Below are 22,935 nucleotides of genomic sequence, written 5' to 3'. Positions count from 1 at the left end.
TGTTATATAAAAGTCAGTTTAGCACTGCAGTATTTGCCTGTGAAAAATCACAAGGGAATTACAGAACTAAAAATGTGAAAAATCCAAAAAAAGTGGGCAATTTTGTGATAAATCCAAAATTTTTGCTAAAAAGTTAACAATTTCCATTGAAAAATAGCATTACATTGGTGGGCACATATCTAAACTGTAACTTAAAGCCTAAAAAAGTAGACTGAAACCTTAAGAAGTACCAAAACTGCAAAAATGCGTTCTGGAGACTACTGGGTACAAAATTGATGCATCTGACCCACCTAGCTATTGAGAAAGCGGCATTCATTGCGCTGTACCATAACTAGATCAATTTTTTTAGGTCAATTTGCATCTATCAATTTGTTTGTTTTTTAAATTAACTGATTATGCACTGGAGTTTGTTAGCCTACATTTGTGAAAGATACAAGAAATATAAAGCAAAGTTTCAAACACACGCTAAAGTGCAAAGAAATAAAATTCCTACTTTTCAGGCCTGTGGCAAAACAATTCGCAATGAACAGAGAAACATTGCATTATCATTAACTTAAACTTTTTTAATTTATCTTTGAAAGTAGCTTTAGGTGCAATGTGTAAGTTTATTGTGTTGACCTGTTGGTAGACATTGCCACTTGGCATCACTCTCCTTCATGGGGTGTGGATATGGCAAAGTAATCCCCGAAGATAGCCTGGAAGGTAAGTGTGCTTGTTGTTGAATTAAATATAATACAATACGTAGTACTTATATCTGCTGTACGCTTTGTACTCTTTAAAATTTGATTCTATTTTCATTTATGGTACATGTGCAATTTGTGCATTGTGCAGTTAATTGTACATTGCCCTGTCGATTTAGTGTTATCTGTAATTGTCTCAAAATTCATAACATATAAAAATTATCTCAAGTCGTACAATATGGTACTGTGTAGTAAAACCTTTGCAAAAGTTACTGTACAGTTATATTTTTTAGACCTCTGGTTTTTGAAATAATTTTTATATCATCTTTAATTTGTTTTTACAGGTAAGAAAGATGTCCACTCTGTTCGGTCAGGGGATAATTATGTTGGAAAAGGAAAAGGTTTGTTAGACACAAAACAAGCATTTGAATCTGTAGATGGTAGTAAAGGAAAACAGATAAACAATGGCAAGTAAGTACTGTGTTAGCTGTCAGACCTTGCTGCAAGAAAGTATTAAAAAATACAATTATAATACATGATTTGTTAAATGTCTTTCATGCAAAACTTAAGTACTCTTAAATCTTTAAGATATACTATTATATTTGGAAGAAGACAAGATCCTTAACAGATGGAAAGAATACATTGAAGAGTTATATGGGGACCCAGAAAGAACAAGAAAATCGTTTAAATTCTCTGAGCCACTTTCAGGACCAACCATCTTAAAAAGTGAAATAACATTTGCTTTAAGTAAAACAAAAACAAACAAAGCATTAGGCCCAGATAAAATAAGCACCGAAATGATAAAAGTACTAGATGACATTGGCATTGACGTACCGTACTCCACGCACTCTTCAACAAAATATATGACACCGGTGAAATTCCAACTGATATGACAAAATCTATTTTCATTACAATCCCGAAGAAACCAGGCACAAGAGAATGCGAAGAACATCGCACAATTAGTCTGATGTCCCATATTATTAAACTACTGCTGAGAGTCATCATGAACAGAGTTAGAAACAAATTACACCGAGAAATAAACGAATGCCAATATGGGTTTATGCCTTATAAAGGAACAAGGAATGCGGTCTTCATTCTGAAAAACCTTGCTCAAAGATCAATCGAAATGCAAAAAGACCTGTACTTGTGCTTCATCGACTATAAAAAAGCTTTTGATAAAGTTCAACACAATGAAATGTTATGCATGCTCGACAGAATTGGAATAGACGACAAAGATTTAAGAATCACTCAAAATTTATCTTACGAACAATCAGCTGCTATCAGGATACATGATGACTGCAGTGACTACACGCCCATTCAGAAAGGAGTAAGACAAGGTTGTGTGCTATCACCTGACCTTTTCTCATTATACAGCGAAATAATTTTAAGACATATTGAAGATGAAAGAGGTATTAGTATTGGAGGAAAGGATGCAAGAGACGAAACAGAGCTCAACATAAGAACAGCCCAAGCAAAAGCAAGCTTCCAACAAATGAAACCAAATCTTTGCAATAAAAATATCTCTTTTAAAACAAGAACTAGAGTTTTAAAATGCTATATTTATCCTGTTTTTCATTACAACTCTGAAACCTGGAATATTTCAACAAAAATGGCAGAAAAGATTAATGCTTTTGAAATGTGGTGCTTCCGTAGAATGCAACGCATTTCATGGCATGGCATTCAAAGAAAACAAATAAAGAAATTCTACACCAAGTGAACCAAACCAGAACTCTGTTAAAAAGTATGAAAACCAAACAATATAAATTTCTCGGCCATGTAATAAGAAAGCAAAAACTGGAGCATCTCTCTTTAACTGGTAAAGTTTTTGGAAAGCGGGCACCTGGCAGACAAAGACAAACACATCTGGAACAATTTAACAACAAAACAGAAACAATCATCCATGCAACATATAATAGGAACATTTGGTCTAATTATTCATATGAGGCTGTCGATGCCTGGTTCAGGCAAGGCAATTGAAGAAGATTATATTCATCATATTTATTCAAGTATGAAGGCCCGTTCACACTACAAAAAAACTTTGCACTTTAGGCAATGTGCATTGTGCAACAAACGTTTTGCAAGAGAAAAGTGTGTTCACATTGCCATAAAACTAAGCAAATGACCACTAAGCGTCATTCTGAAAAGCTGTGAGTGGCTCATCTAGGGATGGGCAATTCAGACTAATTCACTATTCCAGAATTATTCCGGAATACTAAACCAAATCCAGAATCGAATCCAGAATACCGAATCCTATTAACTTCCAGGCTCCAGCAACACAAAAAGCAAAAAATTTCTGACACAAAAGCAAGCCCGTAGCCAGCCGGGGGCCAGGGGGGCCTTGCCCCCCTGAAAAAAATTTCACCCCCCCTAGCAAAATCCCAACATTCTCGAGCAACAGCTACAATTGTAATGATTCAATTTTTTTCAGCCCCCTAAAAAAAAGTTGGCCCCCCCTTGCTCTGCGGTCTGGCTACGGCCCTGCATAAAAGCTACACAAAAAAGTAAACGTTTGTTGCAATGCAACACATTAAGGCATTCTATTCTAAATGACTGCCAGCCAAACGGGAGCAGTGTTGCCAGATGATGGAAGTCGCTTGGCAACAAAAGAGAAAGACAAGCACCTTCATGTGGTCCCCCCCGTCAGTAACATACGAAATTATACAAAATACGTATGCGAAACGAAGCTTGTCAAACAAGAGCTAATGAGACTGTTCAGCGCAGGGTGGGTAGGAAAATGCCCTTTTCAGGGCACGGCAGTGCTCGCACTGTCGAAAAGTACCGACGACCCACCGTACTGCAGCTGAACACCGAGGGCATCACGGCCAGCAAGCTCAACATCATCGAGCACCTGGCCACCAAGCATCAAGCCCTCATCATCCTCCTCCAGGAGACTCACTGTACATCTGTGGATAAGTTGGTAATAACCAACTTCACACTCGCAGGCGCAACCTGCAGCAGGAAACACGGCCTCGCCACGTTTGTCCATGACCGGCTGAGCTGGTCCTTGGTTGACCAATCCCAAGCTCAATCGGAGATCGAGTGGCTTTGTGTAGATGTAGCAGGCTACAACATCGTCAATGTCTACAAGCCCCCACCTTCGCGGATAACATCAACAGCCATCCCAGTGTTCCCCCACCCCAGCCTCTATGCTGGCGATTTTAACTGCCACCACACTGACTGGGGATACAACTCCATCAACAACGACGGAGATAGTCTGGCCGCTTGGGCAACCAACAACAACCTCGCCCTCTTACACGATCCTAAGGGCGCACCGAGCTTCCACTCCGGTCGTTGGAACACTGGCACGAACCCAGACCTGGCTTTCGCAAGTGATGACCCCGATGATCGCCAGCCGGACAGACGTGTGTTAGAGAAGTTCCCAAGGTCTCAACACCGACCCTCGCTAATCACGGCCCCCTTGCTTGCCACACCTATTCCGAGCAAGCCTGTCAAGCGATGGAACTTCAGAAAGGCCGACTGGGAATACTACAGCTTCCTTACAAACGAAGCTACGCAGTACCTCCCATCCCCACACACCATCAAAGTGGATGAAGCCTACCAGGACTTCTGTGATGCAATCATATCTGCGGCAAAAGACTCCATCCCGCGAGGTCGACGGAAAAACTACATACCTTGCTGGGATGTGGAGTGCGACAGGCTTTACCGCGACTTCCTCCGTTCCCCCCAGGGTACCGCCACCACCAACTCAGCAACAGCCCTGCTGGCAAGATTGGATTCAAAGAGGAAGAAGCGCTGGACAGAAGCCATAGACTCAATCGACTTCACGCACTCCAGCCGCACAGCTTGGAGTACACTCAACAACCTCACTGGCAGATCACGTGCCTCTCGTCGCCAATGCCCCACTTCAGCAAATGCCATCGCCTCACAACTTGTGAAAAATGGAGTGCACAGAACGAGAGACCGTGAATCAGACAAGTCCGTCCTCAAGGAAATGACGGACCTCTGGAAGGTCCCAACACCTGTCGAGGGCAACATCTCTGGTGAGTTTACCCCAGAAGAATTTGCCTCCGCCCTCCAGCACCTAAAGCCAGGCAAATCCCCGGGCCTTGACCACCTATGCCCGGAACTAATACTCCAAGCTGCCCCCTCTATGAGGTCCTGGTTAAAAGAATTCCTTTCCTGCTGCTTGCGTCACCTGCGCATCCCAAGAATCTGGAGAAGAGCCCTAGTGGTTGCAGTCCCAAAGCCGAAGAAGCCCCCAGGGGATCCGAAGAGCTACCGCCCCATCTCTCTGCTCTGTATCCCCTTCAAGATACTCGAAAGACTTATCTACGCCCGTGTCGAACCGATAATAGACCCTCAGCTCCCTCGGGAACAAGCCGGCTTTCGCCACGGAAGATCAACTGTAGACCAGGTCACCCTGATGACCCAAGACATCGAGGACAGCTTCTCGGCAAAAAAGAAGGCTGGCGCCGTGTTTGTCGATCTCACGGCTGCCTACGACACTGTATGGCACAGCGGCCTTACCTGCAAACTACTCCGTCTCCTTCCTGACAGGCACATGGTCCATATGATTATGGAACTTGTGCAAAACCGCAGCTTTACCCTTTCCACCGGTAGCGGCCGACGAAGTAGACTACGTCGACTCAGGAACGGCGTCCCACAGGGCTCTGTCCTGGCTCCCCTCCTCTTTAACACTTACATCTATGACCTGCCTGACACCATCTCCAGGAAGTATGCTTATGCAGACGATCTGGCTCTCCTGCATCCAGCCGGAGATTGGCAGTCAATGGAGAGGAACCTAAGCCAGGACATGTCAACTATATCAACATATCTCCAGAAATGGAAGCTACAGCTCAGCAAGGCAAAGACAGTGTCGGCGGCCTTCCACCTAAACAACAAGGAAGCAAAACGTGAGATCAACATTACCACCGATGACGAACACCTCCCCTACTGCGCCGAACCCACCTACCTCGGCGTAACCCTGGACAGGTCACTCACGTACCGACGACACCTGGAGTCACTGCGCAAAAAACTATCTGCGCGCGTTGCACTTTTGAGGCGGCTGGCGGGTTCCGGCTGGGGAGCTGATGCGAAAACCCTTCGCACAGCTACCTTGGCCCTTGTCCATTCTACCGCTGAGTACTGCGCACCAGTGTGGTGCCGCAGCTCTCACACCCGCCACATTGACACCGCCATCAATGACGCACTACGCACTGTGACTGGATGCCTGCGTCCCACTCCAACGGACTGCCTTCCCATCCTTGCAGGCATCCAACCTGCTGAGCTTCGCCGTAAAGGAGCCATGATTTCCCTTGCTCGTCGCGCACTGGACCCCGACCACCTCCTCCACAGTACATTCCAGCGCCTACCTGGAGGACAGCAGCGACTGAAATCAAGACACCCATTTGTGCCCGCCGCACGACAGCTTCTGAACAACGTTGAAGATCTTGGAATAAGTGCGGCACACTGGACGAACTACACATGGAACATGGAGTGGCAAAACAACACCTCCCGACTCCGTGATTTCCTACCCGACGTCGATCCCCACCCTCCGGGAATGTCCCTCGCAAGACTTGCGTGGGTCCGGCTTAACCGCCTACGAACCGGCGTCGGTCGCTTTCGTTCAGACATGTGCAAATGGGGCCTGGCTCCCTCACCGGGATGCGAGTGTGGCGCCACAGACCAGACAGTAGATCATGTCGTCCATGACTGCCCAATCCATCAACCACCACATGGAGCGCTTGGACTGAAGGCCCTGGATGACGAAACTGTCGAGTGGCTGATGACATCATGCCCAAACATATAGTCCAGAAGAACAGCTCATACGACGAAGAAGAACAAAAAGTAACTAAAATTTCACCAGATTTTTAAAACACCCTAAATAAAGCAATTTCGCTTAAATACAAATAGTTTTTAAGACATAAGACACTGCCATCATCCATATGCAAACCTCTTGCAAAACGTTTTCTATACGAGCAGGGATTATTTGCTAAAAAGTTTAAAAAAATTGAAAAAACTCTCTTGAAAAGAATTGAGTTGGGAAAATTTCACCAAAAAGTTATCTGGTTCCAAGGTCAAAAAGCTTGGCAATAAAGACCTCTAAATTTCACCAGAATTTTTTAAATTGATATTCTATTTCCCCATCTGGCAACGCTGAACGGGAGCGCAGCTTAGTTGCCGTCAAGCCCGCAGTGGAAAAGCATCGCTCGGAAGATGCTGATGTGGCAGGTATGCTGAGGTGTTTCAGAGTCAACTCCTTTAGCAGGGGCATCTGCTCAATGTTGTTACGCCCACCAGTCAAACCAACGCAGAGTCGCATATGCACGTGGATTGAAAAAAAGCATTGCACGATTGTGCATGTGTACAAAGCGTGAAGAAAATTGAGCGCTTAGTTTCTTTGATTGCTCATGCGAGCGAGTGACGTAGGGTTGCATGCGCCAAGCGCACAACGCGTGCAAAATGTTTTTGAACGTGCGGAACTGCGGATGGTGTCAGTGCAAAAAAAGTTGAAGAAAGCGCGTCTAATTTAGCTGGTTTGCTGAATGTTTCTCGGCAGCCGATTTGTAGCAAGAATTGACAGCGATAGACACCGTGTTTCGCCCATGAGGCTGGGCTCGTCAGTATCGCACCACTAGTGTTAAACTGTTTTATTTGCATCAACAGCGCACGGGTACAAATAATTGACACGGCGAGAGAGCACAAACAAACATAGCCAGGTCGAAGACTTTAGAAAACCGGCCTGCCACACCCCGTGGCGGTGGGGAGCGGCGTGATTTATGGGGTGACGATGCACCCGGAGGGGTAAGTCCACCAGCTCAGGTCGCGGGGGCCAGGCTGGGGAGTCGAGGCACCTGTGGAGGGAGAGTGTGGATCGAAAACGTTACATGACCCGTCCGCAAATTTAGAATGGTGGAGCGGGCCAGGGAGACAGGCTCTTTCTGCATTGCCCAGAAAGATACCCTGCGACGGGCCGGGCGACCCGTCGCGTGTGGACGCTGGAACCGGCAGTAATTGACCGCCGGGCGGCGCCCACGTCTCCCTCACGCGACCTCGGCGCAGGTACTTGACTCTTATACCCGGTCTGCCAGTAGGCAGAGCGGATAAAATTGGGGTCTACCACGAGGAAGAGAGTCAACTATTTAAGGATAATTTGGTTCTCGTGGCAAACAAAATGCAAATAAAAATGTGGAGCAGAGGCTCGATTAATCAATAGAAACAAAAAATATAGGTGGGATTGTAATACATACTCACTGGAGAAGAGTAAGCTTTGATTCGGCGAGCACGGATGTGCACTGGCCAGACGTTGACGCAGGTTCGCCCAGCTGGGTCGGGGAGGCTAGCTACATTACCAGGAAAAATTCTGCCACAATGATATTGGACCACCGCTTTACCAGTCAGTTTAACTCTTATCTTTGTGGAAACAAAGACAGAGCCAACAAAACCAGCAGGCGCCATCGCAGCTGCTCGCTGTACTAGCGAGTGCTCAGCCTTGTGCTGATAGCCGGGAAGAACGCCCTGAATATTGCCGTGAATAGTTACGTGACTATTCCAGCAGCGTAAGCTACTCTACGATCTACTTTGTTTACTTTATTTTAAATTGAGGTTGACCACATCATTTTTATGTCTTTGTGAAGTCATAATGGCTCTGTAGTTATAATTGTTGTCCAAGACTTCACAATAGCTTGAATATAATTATTAGCTTGCAATGGGTATGCTAACAGTTAAATTGATAAAAACACTTAAAGAAAAGTTCAGTGAAAGATTTTTCATTTCTTGGTAACTAAACCATCACATTACAAAATGGAGCCAATCAGAAAAAAATTTATGCAGTCATGGGGGAGTGGGGGAACCTTAAAGTTTGAGGAATTTTTGAAAATTAACATGAGGATTTTCATATCAAGCAATTGTTTTTTTGATATTTTAATAGCATAATTGAATTCCTCACCCCTGAGAACATAGGAATAGACACTTTACTCATCATAATTGGACAAGAAATGGTGACTTTAGAGCAGGGGTGTGCAACTGTTTATCGCAATGGGCCACAACGTACAATTATAATGATGCTGAGGGCCAGTCTATCGAATAACACATTTGCTTATCCTCTGCTTTAGAGGTACTTCAATATTTTCCGAAAGATCATCTATTCGGCGAGCCACTGTAAAACGAGACAGACTTGTTTGCTCTACCAAACAGGCCCGTATTTAGGGGGGTAGAGGGGGTAGGTGCCCCAGCCCCCCCGACTTTTGAAGGGCCCCCCTACGTGGAAAAAATGTGATTTTGTGTTATTTTTTCTTCCTTTCAGTCTTTGAAGTTTCTGCAAAATGCTGTGCAGTGCTGGATTGATGCTACTGTAGACGCAGAGGTGGTTTTTCGCGCCGTAGGCTTGAAAAAAAAATTGCAGGGGGGCCCCCCAATCTAAAAGTACCCCGGGCCCTCCATCAGCTAAATCCGGCCCTGTTACCAAATATTTCTTCTCCGGAGACACATTTTTGATAAATATCTCCAAACAATTCTTAATGAATTCACCATCACTGTACGGCTTTCCTTTTTCGGCAATTGCTTCAGATATCCTGAAGCTCAGTTTTGTAACAAGCTCAATGTCTTTCTTGTAACCGTGAAATACCTCTTGCTGTTTGCTCAAAGACTTTTTCAACTGCTGCATTTTGTCAACCCTTAATTGACCCACAATGCTATCATAATTAGCAGAGTGTTTTGCGCAGTAGTGTCGCTTGATATTGTACTCTTTCATTACTGCTATAGTGTTTTGACAAATCAGGCAAACAACATCTTGATTGTGTTGAACAACGAAGTAATTTATACACCACTCATTGTTGAACTTCCGCCTTTCATAATCAACCTTCCTTTTCTTACTTGTAGACATTTTTACTATGCTAAGCTTTTTGTAGAATAAATATTAATATATTCACCACACTGCACCCATAAGTAAGATTTATGTTACTGAATCATTGCCAGAAGAACAAGGCGGTTTTCTACAACGCTTACTAATGATGCAACAATAATGCTAATGATGTAATAATGCTAATGATGACGTTACAAATAACAACATCCTCCGATCTAACAGTGAAAAGTATTTAAAAATAATGGGCTACTTGATGAAGAATGTGCGGGCCACGTAAATGGGTACCGCGGGCCGTGCTCTGGCCCGCGGGCCGTATGTTGCACGCCTCTGCTTTAGAGCATTTTCACAAAATTTTCCCACGCACAATGGCGCCACTAGTGGCAAAAATGTGAAATTTTAAATTGCGATAACTTGAAAACGACACAAGGTATCAAAAAAATTTCAACAGTTATGAAAATCATTCTAAAACATGTACCAAATATGTAAATATGAAGAAAATCTAAGAGATGGTGGTGTAAAATTTCTTCAAAATTTGTTGAATTATAATGGAATGACTCATTCGTGTATAAGTCGCACCCCAAAATTTGGCTCAAATATTGGTATGAAATTTTTTTTAGCAAATTTTATTGAAAAACAACAACTAAAATTTTAAAAGCCTTCAAACTAGTTTTCATCTTCACTGATGCCAAATAGTTTGTCCCATTGTTCTTGGGGCATTTCTTCATCTGCATCCCATGAAGGTGGGATGTTTTCTTCGTTAGTTTCTTCTTCACCCTCATCATCATCCTGGTGATCCCACGGATAAACATCTTCACTCCTATCGAGATTGTTGGAAATGCTCGTGCGCAAAATACAAACGCTTAATAGCAGCGCTAACGTGCGATCTGTAGCATTCGTTTGTCAGAAGTTCAGAACCTTGTGTATAAGTCGCACCCTCGTGTATAAGTCGCACCCCAACCTTTTTGGGCAAGATTTGGTGCAAAATTTTACGACTTATACACGGATAAATACGGTACTTTTTAGACATGATTTTGAAATTGCTTGGGTATTAGTTGCACTCAGACTGTGTGAGTAAACATTTGGTGCAAAATTCTGTGTCTCATACTTAAATCAATATGGTCCTTATTCAAATAGAAGTTATATTGGAATAAAGAGGATCATCAGAAGGTCCTTATTCAAATAGAATTTATATTTGAATAAGGACCTTCTGATGATCCTCCTTTTAGGTGAAACAGGCTGTCAAGGGTTTAGATAGTAATAACTATATTTGATTTAATTCGCTCTGCTTGGCTTTTTGCTTGGTATTGAGCACTTTTTGTAGTATTAATACTTTTCATTGTTTAAATTAATATGGAATATTTTTTACCAACCAGATCAAGCACTGCTGACCAGTTCGACTCTCTGGGTGTGCACTTAAGCAATGCATTTCATGACTCCTCTCCATTTAGCGTCACTTAGTAGCTTGAATAATTTTCCGACATAGACAAGAACACTTCAACAGCTAACAGAAACTTCTCTCTGCCAATCTTTGTAACCAGCCCTGCGTCAGTGGTTCAAAGCCTCTACAAGTATGCAAAACTGTCAGGAATAACCTATCAAAGGCATTATCAGTCTGAGGATAAAGATTCAAAGCCAAACCATTCTGATTTTTTCCAAACTGTTTTTGATAGCATTGTTATCCAATGATCAACTTTACTTCATATTTCAGAACAGTAGCAAAATATCGAACGAAGTTTGATCCACGAGTTGTAGCAAAGTATGATATTAAAGCATTGATCGGTCGGGGAAGTTTTAGCAAGGTTGTTCGAGTTGAAAGAAAAGGCTCCAAGCAACCATATGCCATAAAAATGATTGATGTAAGAATGTGTTATCGGTATTTCAGTTTTTCACAGCCTTTCTCCGTTTTATAAAACTTTGAGATACCGTACTATTATGTTACTCTACTATGAAGTGTTACCTTTGTATCAAAGTAAAGACTTATTGTGATGAAGGTCTTGTTTTAATCGGAATGGCTCGTTTCGGAGCGTCCTATTCGGCGAGAGCCTTTTTCAGCGAGTTTCCTATTCGGCGATTTTTTGAAATTTTTGAAAGGAAATTATCGGGTGCCGTAGCCTAATCATCGTTGCCGTTTTTACATCGTTTTAACGTCGCTAAACGTTGAAATCGGGTAGAAAATGCACAGCCACCAAACCTAGAAAAGAAAGCAAAAAAATATAACTTTTATTTCGTCAATTGTAAAATAGACCTACAATTAACACTTGCAAGAGCAACAAGTGCGATTTAACGCAAAAGAAATTCAAAAAGTGACAAGTTTCCCGAAGTTTTTACTTTGAGAGTCTCGCATTCATAAACTTGGTTGTGATGTCATAAAAGACTCAAAAAAATAAACATTGCAGGAAACCGGCTCAGTGTGACCATGCGGATTCAGAAAAAAGTAAATAACAATAGAGATATAATTAAATGTAAAAAATGCAGACATTCTACTTCTGTTCAAATAAACTTTGTTCAATCAATTTCGCTTTTCAAAAGTTTTACTAAAGTAACAAGTGAAATAATTTTATGGCGATTTCAATGCAATTATACAGTAGTTTCACCAAAAAGGTAGTGATAAAAATGCAAAAAAAATTGTAGTCAAAAGCAAATTAAGGAGAAAGATTATAGTTGTAACAATTTGTGTAAAACAGTGGTTCCCAACACATGGGTCGCGACCCAAAGTTGGGTCGCCTGATTATTTTTTTGGGTTGCTTGTTTTTCAGGCATATTGTATCTTGGGCGAAAAAATAACAATAAAAAATTTTAAAACGTGAAGAGATCGATCACAAAACTGGAAAATATAAACACAAGTCATGAAGCGTTTCATGTCGAGACATCAGAAAGCTTTGTAGCATGATCGTAGTGTTAGAAGTTTTAGCAGTTTTCGTTTTTATTATTGTTAATATTATTATTAAATGTAAACCCAACAGGGCGAAACCCAACAAAAGTTCAGTCTCAAACATAAATTAACTTGCCAAAATTACGGGATATACATTGTAACGTGCACTATATGTCACGAACACCATGTAGGACAAGCCATGACAATTTTTTTCGCACGTTGGGCCACACATAGTCTGATGTGGTAAAACGCATCAAAGACAAACCCCCAAGTGCTGTATGGACTCATTGCCATAGGCGCCGACTTTTCAAAAAACCTTTTACTCAATTAAAATAGTCTTTGATTAAGCTTACTGTCTTGTTTATATTGACACCTAGGTTGCAAACCGAATTTAGTAGAACCGCTGCTTGAAATGATTAGTTTTACGCATGCAGTACGCCTTGTAAAAATTTTGATATTGTTAGCTCATAATTGGAACAGTTGGAAAACAAGCCGATTCATTTCCTTTTCGTGTATGGGAATAACAACGACCAAGACAGTGAAGTTATCGAAATAAAGCACAAAAAATCATGATCTCAAGCAGAGTGAAAACCCGCTATCAGTTTTATTAACTTTGTTTCGCTCGTTTTGCTAATTACTTACCTTCAATGCGTTCGGTGAAGTGTTTTCTCTTCTGTTTTTTATCGCAAGTCTTTATAGTCTTTTATCGAATACCGTATACACGAGTATAGGCCGAGATGTTCGCAAGCGATTGTCACCTCAAAAACACAGGTTCAACTTATACACGGGACAAGCTGTTATCTCCAGCTCGGCAGTTTTCAAAATGAACACATTTTTGCTGCGGCAAAATCATTGCCGAGATAGATTACGGAGTGTGAAATGGCGTCGGCCAGAGTACAAGTTTTGAATACGTTTATTTGCAGTGATTCAAAATTTATTTTCAAATTTAATGATTTCTTGTCATTTCTAAACTTCATGCACTTGTTGAGCAATATGCAAAGCTCACTAGACAAAACAGCGGAAAGAGCTGTTTTAAGAGATCAATTTTTTTATTTTTGCGTGTAGGATATAATCGTTCTAATTACGTGACATTTCATGATCGTTCAAGTTAGTCGATGTCAAACCTTAGCGGCCGCATAAAACATTGATGTCAGGTTAGCTAGGTCATAATAGCGGTAAGAGACGTCGTTAATGCAAGCAACACCTGCGACCAAGACCATTAAACAGTTAAACACCTTTTCTTTTATCGGTTTTCGATTTAATTCTCACACATTGCGAACAAAACAATGCATTCTGTTGAATTATAATTGATCTCACAGCGGGAAGACCTCGTTGAAAATAGCGCATCTAATTTAGCTGGTTTAGTTAATATTGCAGTAAATAGTATGTGACTATTCCAGCAGCGTACGTTACTCTACCATCTACTTTGAAATTTCCGTACCGTATGAGAAAGCCATGCGATCAGCTGCTGTTTTGCGGGCAAAAGCAACGTAGGCTATTTTTCGCTTTCGGCATTCTTTAAGTCCATTTAAATGATCTAAATCTCTTTTGCGAAGCGTTTTATCTTTGAAACACCACTTGGAATAACCATTTTTGTCGCCCCTCAACCATACGTTTACAGGGGGCGCCAGCCCCCCCGGAAGTCGGCACGTATGCTCATTGCTTTCTCCACAGAGAGGCCTTACTGCAAAAAAGCTGTCTCAAGAGCGGCACGGAGTGTTGAATGATGTTGTGAAGTGTAAACTTCATCAAAGCAAGTCCACTAAATCGGCGTTTGTTTTCGTCTTTGTGCACTAACATGGATTCTGATTATTATAAAGCATTGCTGCTGCACATAGAAGTGCAATGGTTGTCACGAGATCGTGTCCTGAAGCGAGTTTGTAATTTGCGGGAGGAGATTGCCATCTTCCTGAGGCAACAGAACTTGTGAGATTAGCCGAGAAGTTTTTGCAAGAAGATTTCAACGCAAAAGTTGCTTACCTTGCCGATATATTTGACTCTCTGAATTCTCTAAATTTATTTATGCAAGGCAACGGTTTTACGGTGATTGATCGCGCCGCAAAAGTTTCTGCTTACTACAAAAAAATCATATTCTGGAAAAGTTATGTCACCAGAGATGAGTAGGCTTCAATATATTTCCTCAGCTAACGCAATGTAGGCCTATTTGTGGCAAGGAAGTTAATATTAAGCAAACCATAATTGGACACCTGGAACAGTTTGCCAAAAAGTTTGTGCACTACTATGGAGAATCTCTAAACACTTAATAGGCTAGCCAAAATGATTGGATAATTGATCCATTTGTTGGAAAAGATCTGCCTCAACTTCCCATCTATGTTGCAGAACAGTTTATGGACATAACGACAGAAGCAGCAAATCGTATTTCTTTTGCGTCCTTCAAAGACAAATATCCCAAAGATTCTGCAAACATCCACTTTTAGGCTTCCATGTACAAAGTGTATCCCACAGTTTCAAATTTAGTGATTCAAAAACAGATTCCATTTGCAACAACTTGGCTTTGTGAGACTGGATTTAGCGCCAAGTGTGTATTGAAAACTAAAGAGTGAAACCGGGTGGAAGTTAAAACCGATATGCAGCTATGCCTAACCAAAATAACGCCTCGATTTCAAAAACTCACTGGCAGCAAGCCAGCACAGCTATCTCATTAGTGATTTGATAAACATATTATTTTTGGAAACAGTTACTGCTTTGTAGTTCTGTTTGTTTGCAACGCAATCTTGTATGGCTTTTAAAATACTACGACAATTTGCTTGGGTCGCAAGATTTTACCAAACTGAATTTTTTTTAAATGGGTCGCCTTAAAAACGAGTTGGAAACCACTGGTATAAAACATTAAAGCTACACAAGTAAAGTAGTTTTGATGATACGAATTTTAGTACAAAAAAATAAAAGGTCTGGCAGCACTCCTTCTAAAAATATAGTTAGGTAATTTGATGACAAAAATAGCTAATGTATTCTAAGTTTGCATACAGACGGTGAGGTAAGATTCAAAGAACCCAATTAGCCTAACAGTTCGTATTTACATTGATTCAATGTCTGAATTTTGAATAATATTCAATCGTTGGATTTGCAGAAGGCGTCGTTGGATTTTCAAAAAATCTCCAAATAGTAGCAGACCTTGTTTTAATATCCTTTTGCATGATCATAGAAAGCTGAATGTGTCTTAACCAACGTATGCACTCTGTAAGATGTTCCTAATTACACTTGCAGTACAAACAAAGTTTTAGCCTGGCAAATATTAAGTATCTTGTGGACATACCTATGTGTGTCACTCTAAAGAAAGCAGCACAACCCAATTATTCGTTGGAGGGGCATCTTTTTTTGGTAAATTTGTACTAAATCACGGTTTTTTTATGTTGTTTACTTAGTGGTTTTCCTTGATTTTCTTAATGTTGTTACCGCTCGCTATCTTGTCTTGTGATCACACTCTCACATAGACATGTCCACAAGACACTTGGCTACACATGTTAAGTAGTACCGTTGTATACCGTAGATGTAGACATTACAACAAATTGAATGTTGTGTGTCAAATGTCACTGAATAATCGACGTGCTATGTTCTGTAATAGTTGCTGGATTAGGGAATTCGACCTTATAGTTTGTATCTGTTGCTTTCACTTACACTAGAAGTAGTTATTTCAAAGGCAAAATACAATTTAAATGAACTATGTGTAGTGAACTGTGTCATCCAGTGTTTCACTCAGTGCTGTTGGTAGGTCAAAGAGAAAGAAGGCCATGACGTTTGTGACTCGGAATTACGAGTGCTGCGTCGTGTCAGGCATGAATTTATCGTTCAACTTATTGAAGTTTTTGAGGTAATAACAAGAGAGTATTGCATCTTTTGTTCATTTATAGGCTATGGTATACAATTTTATTTCCATTGCCAATTTGAATTAAAAAATTGAAGTCTTACTGCGTTTAACAAACTTAACTAGAGAGTTATAAAAGTAAGAAAATTCAGTAATTCTTCCTGTTTTAATTTAGTGTCGGTAGGACTAAATTTCCATACCACACACAAAAATAAGGTACCGCCGCTGAGTCATTTTGTAGATATTTTCTGAAAAATTAAATTGATAAACATTTTGAGGTCGGTGATTCATGATATCCAGTCAGATTGTTATTTTCCATCATAGTTGCAGATTTTAGATGCAATTATTGGCAGACTATTTTGTTCCCATCTTATGTATTGATTAAAGTGCGCTGCATTGAAGAAATGGTTGGTTGCAGTTAGGGGTGCCCAAAGTAGAATTTCGAATCCTTGAGATTCGGATCCATCCAGATTCGAATCTAAAAACCGCTTTTTTATCGGGTAATTGGATTCGGAAATAATACGGAGAAAAGAAAAAATTATAAAAAAAAAGTTTTTTTTGAAAAAATACGCCTGCAAGTCTTGCAACAAAGCAGACTTCCCACTTTTGCACAATTTAGCTGCAAAATACGTAGCCATTCCAGCAACATCAGCTTCTTTAGAGCGATCGTTTTCAAGCGCTGGGCTGACTGTTGGAAAACTCAAAACAAGGCTGACAGGGCAGCATCTGGAGGAGATAAACATTCTACATTGCAATTCATCACTGTTGTGAACGATTGAGAACTTGTTAAAATGATGGCTTTGCAAAGCTTCTTTTTCATGCCGTTATGTGTATTTTCTCAATAAAAAGAAAAGGTTAAAATTTACGCCGAGGATTCTAGAATAGGATTCGAAATTCTAGATCCGAAAATAAATTCTAAAATAATTCTAGAATAGGTAATTATTCTACTTTGGGCATCCCTAGTTGCAGTGGTATTATTTTTTTAGTGAGCATTAGATAATTTTAATTTCAACTTTAGCCCTGATTTTCGTATACAACAGCATATTTTAAGACCTTTCGTATATATGTATATTTTTTAATTTCCATCTAAAAATCTATCCCGAAAATTACTCTTTAAAAGTAGGGAAGGTAAGTTTGATACGTTTTCTTATCAACAGCTGTAAACAGAATTTAGGTTGATCTACAAAAATAGATCAAACAAAATGCTGTTTATACTTATGTGCAGGGCTGCGATTTTTTCTTTCTTGTCGAACGACCAAAAATTCTACGCTTATTTGTCGAATAGTAATATGACGTCACAAGAGTCAGATTATAAGCATTTGGCGGCGAGTTACCGCACAAGTTGTGTGGTATCAGAGTCACTTACTTTAAGTTTTTAATCGCACGCTGGTTGAGTGATTCCATCTACGACGGCAAAAACATTGCCGTCGCCAAATCAACACACCTCAGATTGCTGCGACAATTGCCGTATGCTTTAATGTTTAATCAAACGAAATTTTATGCGCTTCTTTATCGCGTGTCACACGGTGGTCACCCAGAGCATCACGCAAGCTATTTTATGCGCTGACAATGCTCTTGTGAACTGTAAAAACCTTATAAATGCCGGCTTATTGTTACGCAAAAGTTAATCTTTCATCGAATGCTTATTGTTTACCGGTGTCGTTGCGAATATAAATCATCGTGAAAGAAGATACAGTTAAAAAGTGGAATTTACCTGCTATAGATTATCAAACAGAAGAAAAAGCTAGTGTGGTATTTTGCAAAATTTGTAAAGAATTTTATGACGGAAACAAATCGGAATTAGAAAAGCTACGGGGTCAAGTTAAAAAAGTAGTACAAAATTGGATAAACGGTTCTTCAGCAGAAAAGAACAATAATGCTTCTGATCATATGGCATTGCGCGCTCATGAATGGGCAGTTTTGCGTCTTCAAGCATTCCAGTGACGATGCGACAGCTTCATCCTCCCATACAGCGTCTTATGATTCCTATTCTGACAGCTAGTTCTTTATCAAACAGACTCGTGTTTGCTCGCAGTATCTCAATTGTGCCGAAATTATGTTAGCGTGAACGTAAATCGAGGCAATCTTCTCGCAGTGAGATATTAATTTGTTACCAGTACGTGGTTATTAACGTTATTTTATGATAATTCAAAGTTCGCTAGATGTCGAATTAATGTAAAACAAACGTAAATTTCTTCTTGGGCATTGTTACGCAGGCAGCAAAATTTCGTTATTTTTGCATTGACTTCACGTCTGCAGACGTTGAAACAATGTAAAAATGATGATTTTTGCTGTCTGGGTACGCAATGTAACTCGCCAGGAAAATTAAATAGATTTGTGCTGACTCGAACGTTGAATCAACCCAAAATTAACTTACTTTTCCCCCTGAGTTATTTAACGTAACAGCGTGCGTATCGCTACTTTTGGTATTATTACATCAACTACAAATCAAACAGTGCGGTCGTGACTCATGATAGACTACTCTAGTATATTTTTCGCTTCTCGTTTTTTCGATTCAACATCTGCAGACGTTGAATCAATGTAAAAACGACGGGTTTTGCCAGCTGGGTTGTGTGCTTTTGTGAATGCAAATGCAAAATCGCCCATTACGTAATCACAGAAACCCTTTTAGTGGATGGAAGTCAAGTTGCAACCGTGTTTATCTGTCTACTATTCTTTATTCACATTGCAAAACATTTCTGCAATCTTGGAACAACAAGTGCATAAGTCAGACATAAATCCAAACTTACAAACACGTTGACAATTAAAGTAGCCTACTTCGGTTATTTTATCTATAAAAGAAACCCGTTGTGTCGAATAGCGCAAAACGTGTGTGGTGAAATGTTTGATGCCAGGCGTTGGAACTTCGATCAAAGCATTCTCCCGCAGTGTTCAAAATGGCGGCGTTGACGCCTTGGGAGTTTCTCGTGTGAAGCGTCACTTTTAGACCTTGCTTTGAAGTACCTGGCGCAAGAAAGTTTACATAAGTCAGCACTCTTATGATTGCATCACGTGATGCTCCCCCCCCCCGATTGTTCCTCGACCTGACGACGTTTAGTCTTCTCTCAGTTTTTTTTTCCTTTTTATTTTTTTCGTTTTTTTTTTTCGTAAGGATGGTGCGTGTGGAGTGACCTCGTCACCAAACAAGGCAAAAATCGCAGCCCTGCTTATGTGAATATGAAAAACGCACCAAATTACCTTTCCTTGCCTACGGTACTTCTAAATAATTTTCATGTAGAAGGGAAGCGTTTTGGATGGGAATTTTAAGCTTTTTTCCAGAGGTCTTGGAATATATAATACTGTTATACGGTAGCCTAAATGCAGAGTTAAAGTTGGATTTAAAAAACTTGCAAAATAATTCCCCATATTATTCAATATTTATTGACAGTTATGAATCACGCATATATGAAGATTCCAAGTAGTCTTACACATAATAATAACAACACTACCAATGTGTTTAAATTGATGTGTGCTTGTACACATACTGCATATGCTGAGTTCCTTTCAGTATTTGATTGGCCAGTTATTGATGCAATCATGTCCTTTTGGGAAAAAACGGTTTCAATAATTCACAAACAAAATTTGTAGGCTAATAAAATGTTTAATTAAATAAAATTCTTATTGATTTTATGGCTTACATTAGCTAACGCTAAATAACCAGAGTACCTTTTAGTATGTTATGTGCGTTTATTTCCAATAGCCTATTCAAATAAATTTTTTTGCCAATTTATATCACAGTTGACACACTAAGGCTTTTTTACTGAGTGTTTTATGTTGTTACGTTATCGTTAAATATACTTGTATTCTTGTTTTGTGTGATCTTTATCTTTCAATAAATAGAATCTACCTTGAAACTTTTTATTTTATGCAAACTTCTGTGACAAAATGGTCTGACAACAAAGTGATTGCTCAAGTGTTGCAGTGCAGAAGCATAAGAACACCTGGTGTTGTATCAATGGAAACACGTCTGCTGTTTCTACAACCAGCAACCGTTGTTCTGGATATGATAATGTTTCATCCTTCCACTTTCAGGCTCCTGATAAATATTACATGGTCATGGAACTTGCTACTGGAGGAGAATTGTTTGATCGGATCATAGCTCGAGGAAGTTTTTCGGAACGAGATGCAGTTAAAGTTCTTCAGATGGTTCTCCAGGCTGTGCAGTATCTTCATCTTCTTGGTATCACCCATCGTGACCTGAAGCCTGAAAACTTGCTTTACTACCACCCAGGTAACGATTCAAAACTGCTCATCACTGACTTCGGTCTTGCATCTACACGGCGATCCGGAGATGACGTAACTATGACAACAACTTGTGGTACACCAGAGTACATTGCACCAGAGGTGAGTTCGTCAAGATATAACGATTCTGTGATTACATCAAAAGTAGCAGCCTACGCTACGCACATTATATTTGAATACTTTTGTATTGTTATAAAAATAATATTGCATTTCACCATGTTGTTTTAATCGTGTAAAAGATTTAGATTGGAGTTTTCAAAACTTCTCAAAACCGTTTATTTTTGGTTAATTATCTGTAGTGATAAATGGCTTTGCAATGAAGGAAACATGAGGCATAGTTTTATCTGCAATAACCGCACAAAATTTATCCCACGCTAATTAGTAGGGCCATTTTTATATGACCTTAAAAAATCAATAATATGACTTTATTTTTGGAAAATATGACTTTATGTGAAAATCGTTTATTTTTACATACGAACAACGTCACTCACGGAACTAAAAAGTAAAACATACGCAACATAACAGCAATACACATCCATTTTTATTTTAAACCACTGTTGTAGTACAGTTTCATGTAGTCTGGAATGTTAGAGTCTTTGAAGTTACGATTTGGACGTAAAAATGACTTTAGTAAGAAAAATGAGCGCTCCACAGACGCTGATGTGGGTTGACACTTCTGCAGTTTTACATAAAGCGCTGGTGAAATGTCTTGTATTTGTAGCTCCATAATTTGTTTCACATCGTTTTTGTCCAATCGCTTCTTAATGTAATTTTTGAGCTCAAGCGGATCTTTTCCGAAATCAAAGGCATTTAGATCAGCATGGGCCTCTTTGATGGTGTACGTACAACTTTCCATTTTGAGTATTAAGTTGACCTCAATGTGTGACCTCATAAAATATAGGTCTGTGACTGTAAGTGTTATGTAGGCAAATCCTACAGTTTGCCTTCGTTCAATCAGAAATTGCCTTACTTTCTTAGTGCTTAATTGCTTCACCGCTTAAATTGGTATTTTTTATTTAAAGTACCGTATACAACGGTATGACTTTATAACTCAAAAATATGACTATATAACTTAAAAAGCTGATATATGACTTTATATGACTTCATAACTTTCTTAATATACCTCATAGGGATGCGGTTTTTGCGTTAAAATTGATTTCACGACTTACTGATGCATAGAAAAAAATATGACTTTAATCCCTACTAATTAGTGTGTATACAACGGTTCACATTTTTGCATGTATTAAGTGTTTCTTATCATTACTAAAACTAATTAATTTCATTTTGAAAATTGTATCACAATTTTTTCTAAGAAAGAATAATTTATAAAAAAAAAGTCTTAGTGAGAAATAACCAAGTCTCATCTTTATTTTGTTACGTGCAAAAAACGATTTTTACAGTATATCTTTGTTTGTATAAAAAATGAAATTACTACCGAATTCAATTAATTTTAGCATGAAATAATCATATCTCGCGTCATTCGAACTTGCGGCATGCGTGCCTTGCGGCCTAGGGATGGCGTCATTCGTGTTTGCGTCATTCGGACCATGGCTTAAACTGATGTATTTTATTAATGTAAAAACTTAATGTAAAATGTAAAAAATTAATGTCCTGTCATGATTTGTGATGTTGTTCAAGTGGTGTAGTTTTATTTTTTCATTTAAATTATGCTTAGGTTTTGATGAGGAAGCCCTACACCAGTGCAGTGGATGACTGGGCCATCGGTGTCATAACTTATATATTGCTCAGTGGGATGATGCCTTTTGATGATGAGAATAAGAGCAGGTTGTACAGGACAATCATGAATGGGGAGTACAGCTTCAGTGGCGACGTGAGTAACCGTAAAAAGCAACGGTATATTGCTAATTGGTCTAAGCTTCTTACTTTCCAGCTGTTGTTACTGATAGAAACACATACAGTAGTACCATTTTTGGTGTTTACTGTTTTGATACCACAAATGGGAAAATGTCACATGGACTCATGGAGGTATATAATAATATATCTCCTTGGCCATTCAGTGTACCTACTGCACTGAGGAGACCGGAAGGTCGAACAATTGTTGCGAGAATATAATTTCCCGTGCATCTAGAAACTGTGAATACTGTACGGTATCTCTTAGCTTCCATAGAAGCAGAAAAACTTTTGATTTTGACGTTGCTTCAACGATTGGTGATATTGAATCAGCGTAACAAAGGTGAATATTCGCTAAGAATCGATGGGAGTACCGGTACTTCTACACTAATCACGCGTAACTTAGTTCAAATCTTACGTCACAATGTCTGGCTTTGATCTCCAAGTAATAATGATAAGAAAAGGTTGTTTGCCAAATTAGATTATACGAGTAGGCTATTGCAGCAAGATGCAGCAACATTTGTTAAGTTTTGGTATTACAGTAAGAAAGAAACGGCCCAGGAAAAATTCACTTTCGCTCGTTAACATGAAACCCAAAAATGCACCTAAAGAAAAAAGCCTAGTGAAACTTTGCACAGTA

General features: G+C 39.8%; 1 protein-coding gene across 2 annotated transcripts in view; it reads left to right on the top strand.

Moving 5' to 3' along the window:
* Positions 1 to 573: 573 nt before the first annotated feature.
* LOC145771904 (serine/threonine-protein kinase H1-like) overlaps positions 574 to 22,935 on the top strand; it is a 36,835-nt gene continuing 14,473 nt past the window's right edge. Inside the window, exons 1-6 of one of the 2 annotated variants that reach the window (XM_082583662.1) lie at positions 574 to 702; positions 1,025 to 1,151; positions 11,213 to 11,360; positions 16,110 to 16,208; positions 20,235 to 20,546; positions 22,120 to 22,275. In XM_082583662.1, the coding sequence (XP_082439788.1) occupies positions 657 to 702; positions 1,025 to 1,151; positions 11,213 to 11,360; positions 16,110 to 16,208; positions 20,235 to 20,546; positions 22,120 to 22,275 (888 nt within the window). In that variant the 5' untranslated portion in view covers positions 574 to 656. Of the gene's footprint in view, positions 703 to 1,024; positions 1,152 to 11,212; positions 11,361 to 16,109; positions 16,209 to 20,234; positions 20,547 to 22,119; positions 22,276 to 22,935 lie in introns of those variants that run through there. The other variant, XM_082583663.1, reaches the window with a different exon arrangement.

This window comes from Aplidium turbinatum, chromosome 6 (genome assembly GCF_918807975.1).
Source record: "Aplidium turbinatum chromosome 6, kaAplTurb1.1, whole genome shotgun sequence".
NCBI classification, from domain to species: Eukaryota; Metazoa; Chordata; class Ascidiacea; order Aplousobranchia; family Polyclinidae; genus Aplidium; species Aplidium turbinatum.
The sequence above is the reverse complement of the archived record's forward strand: the minus strand, read 5'-3'. Positions and strand labels throughout refer to the sequence as shown.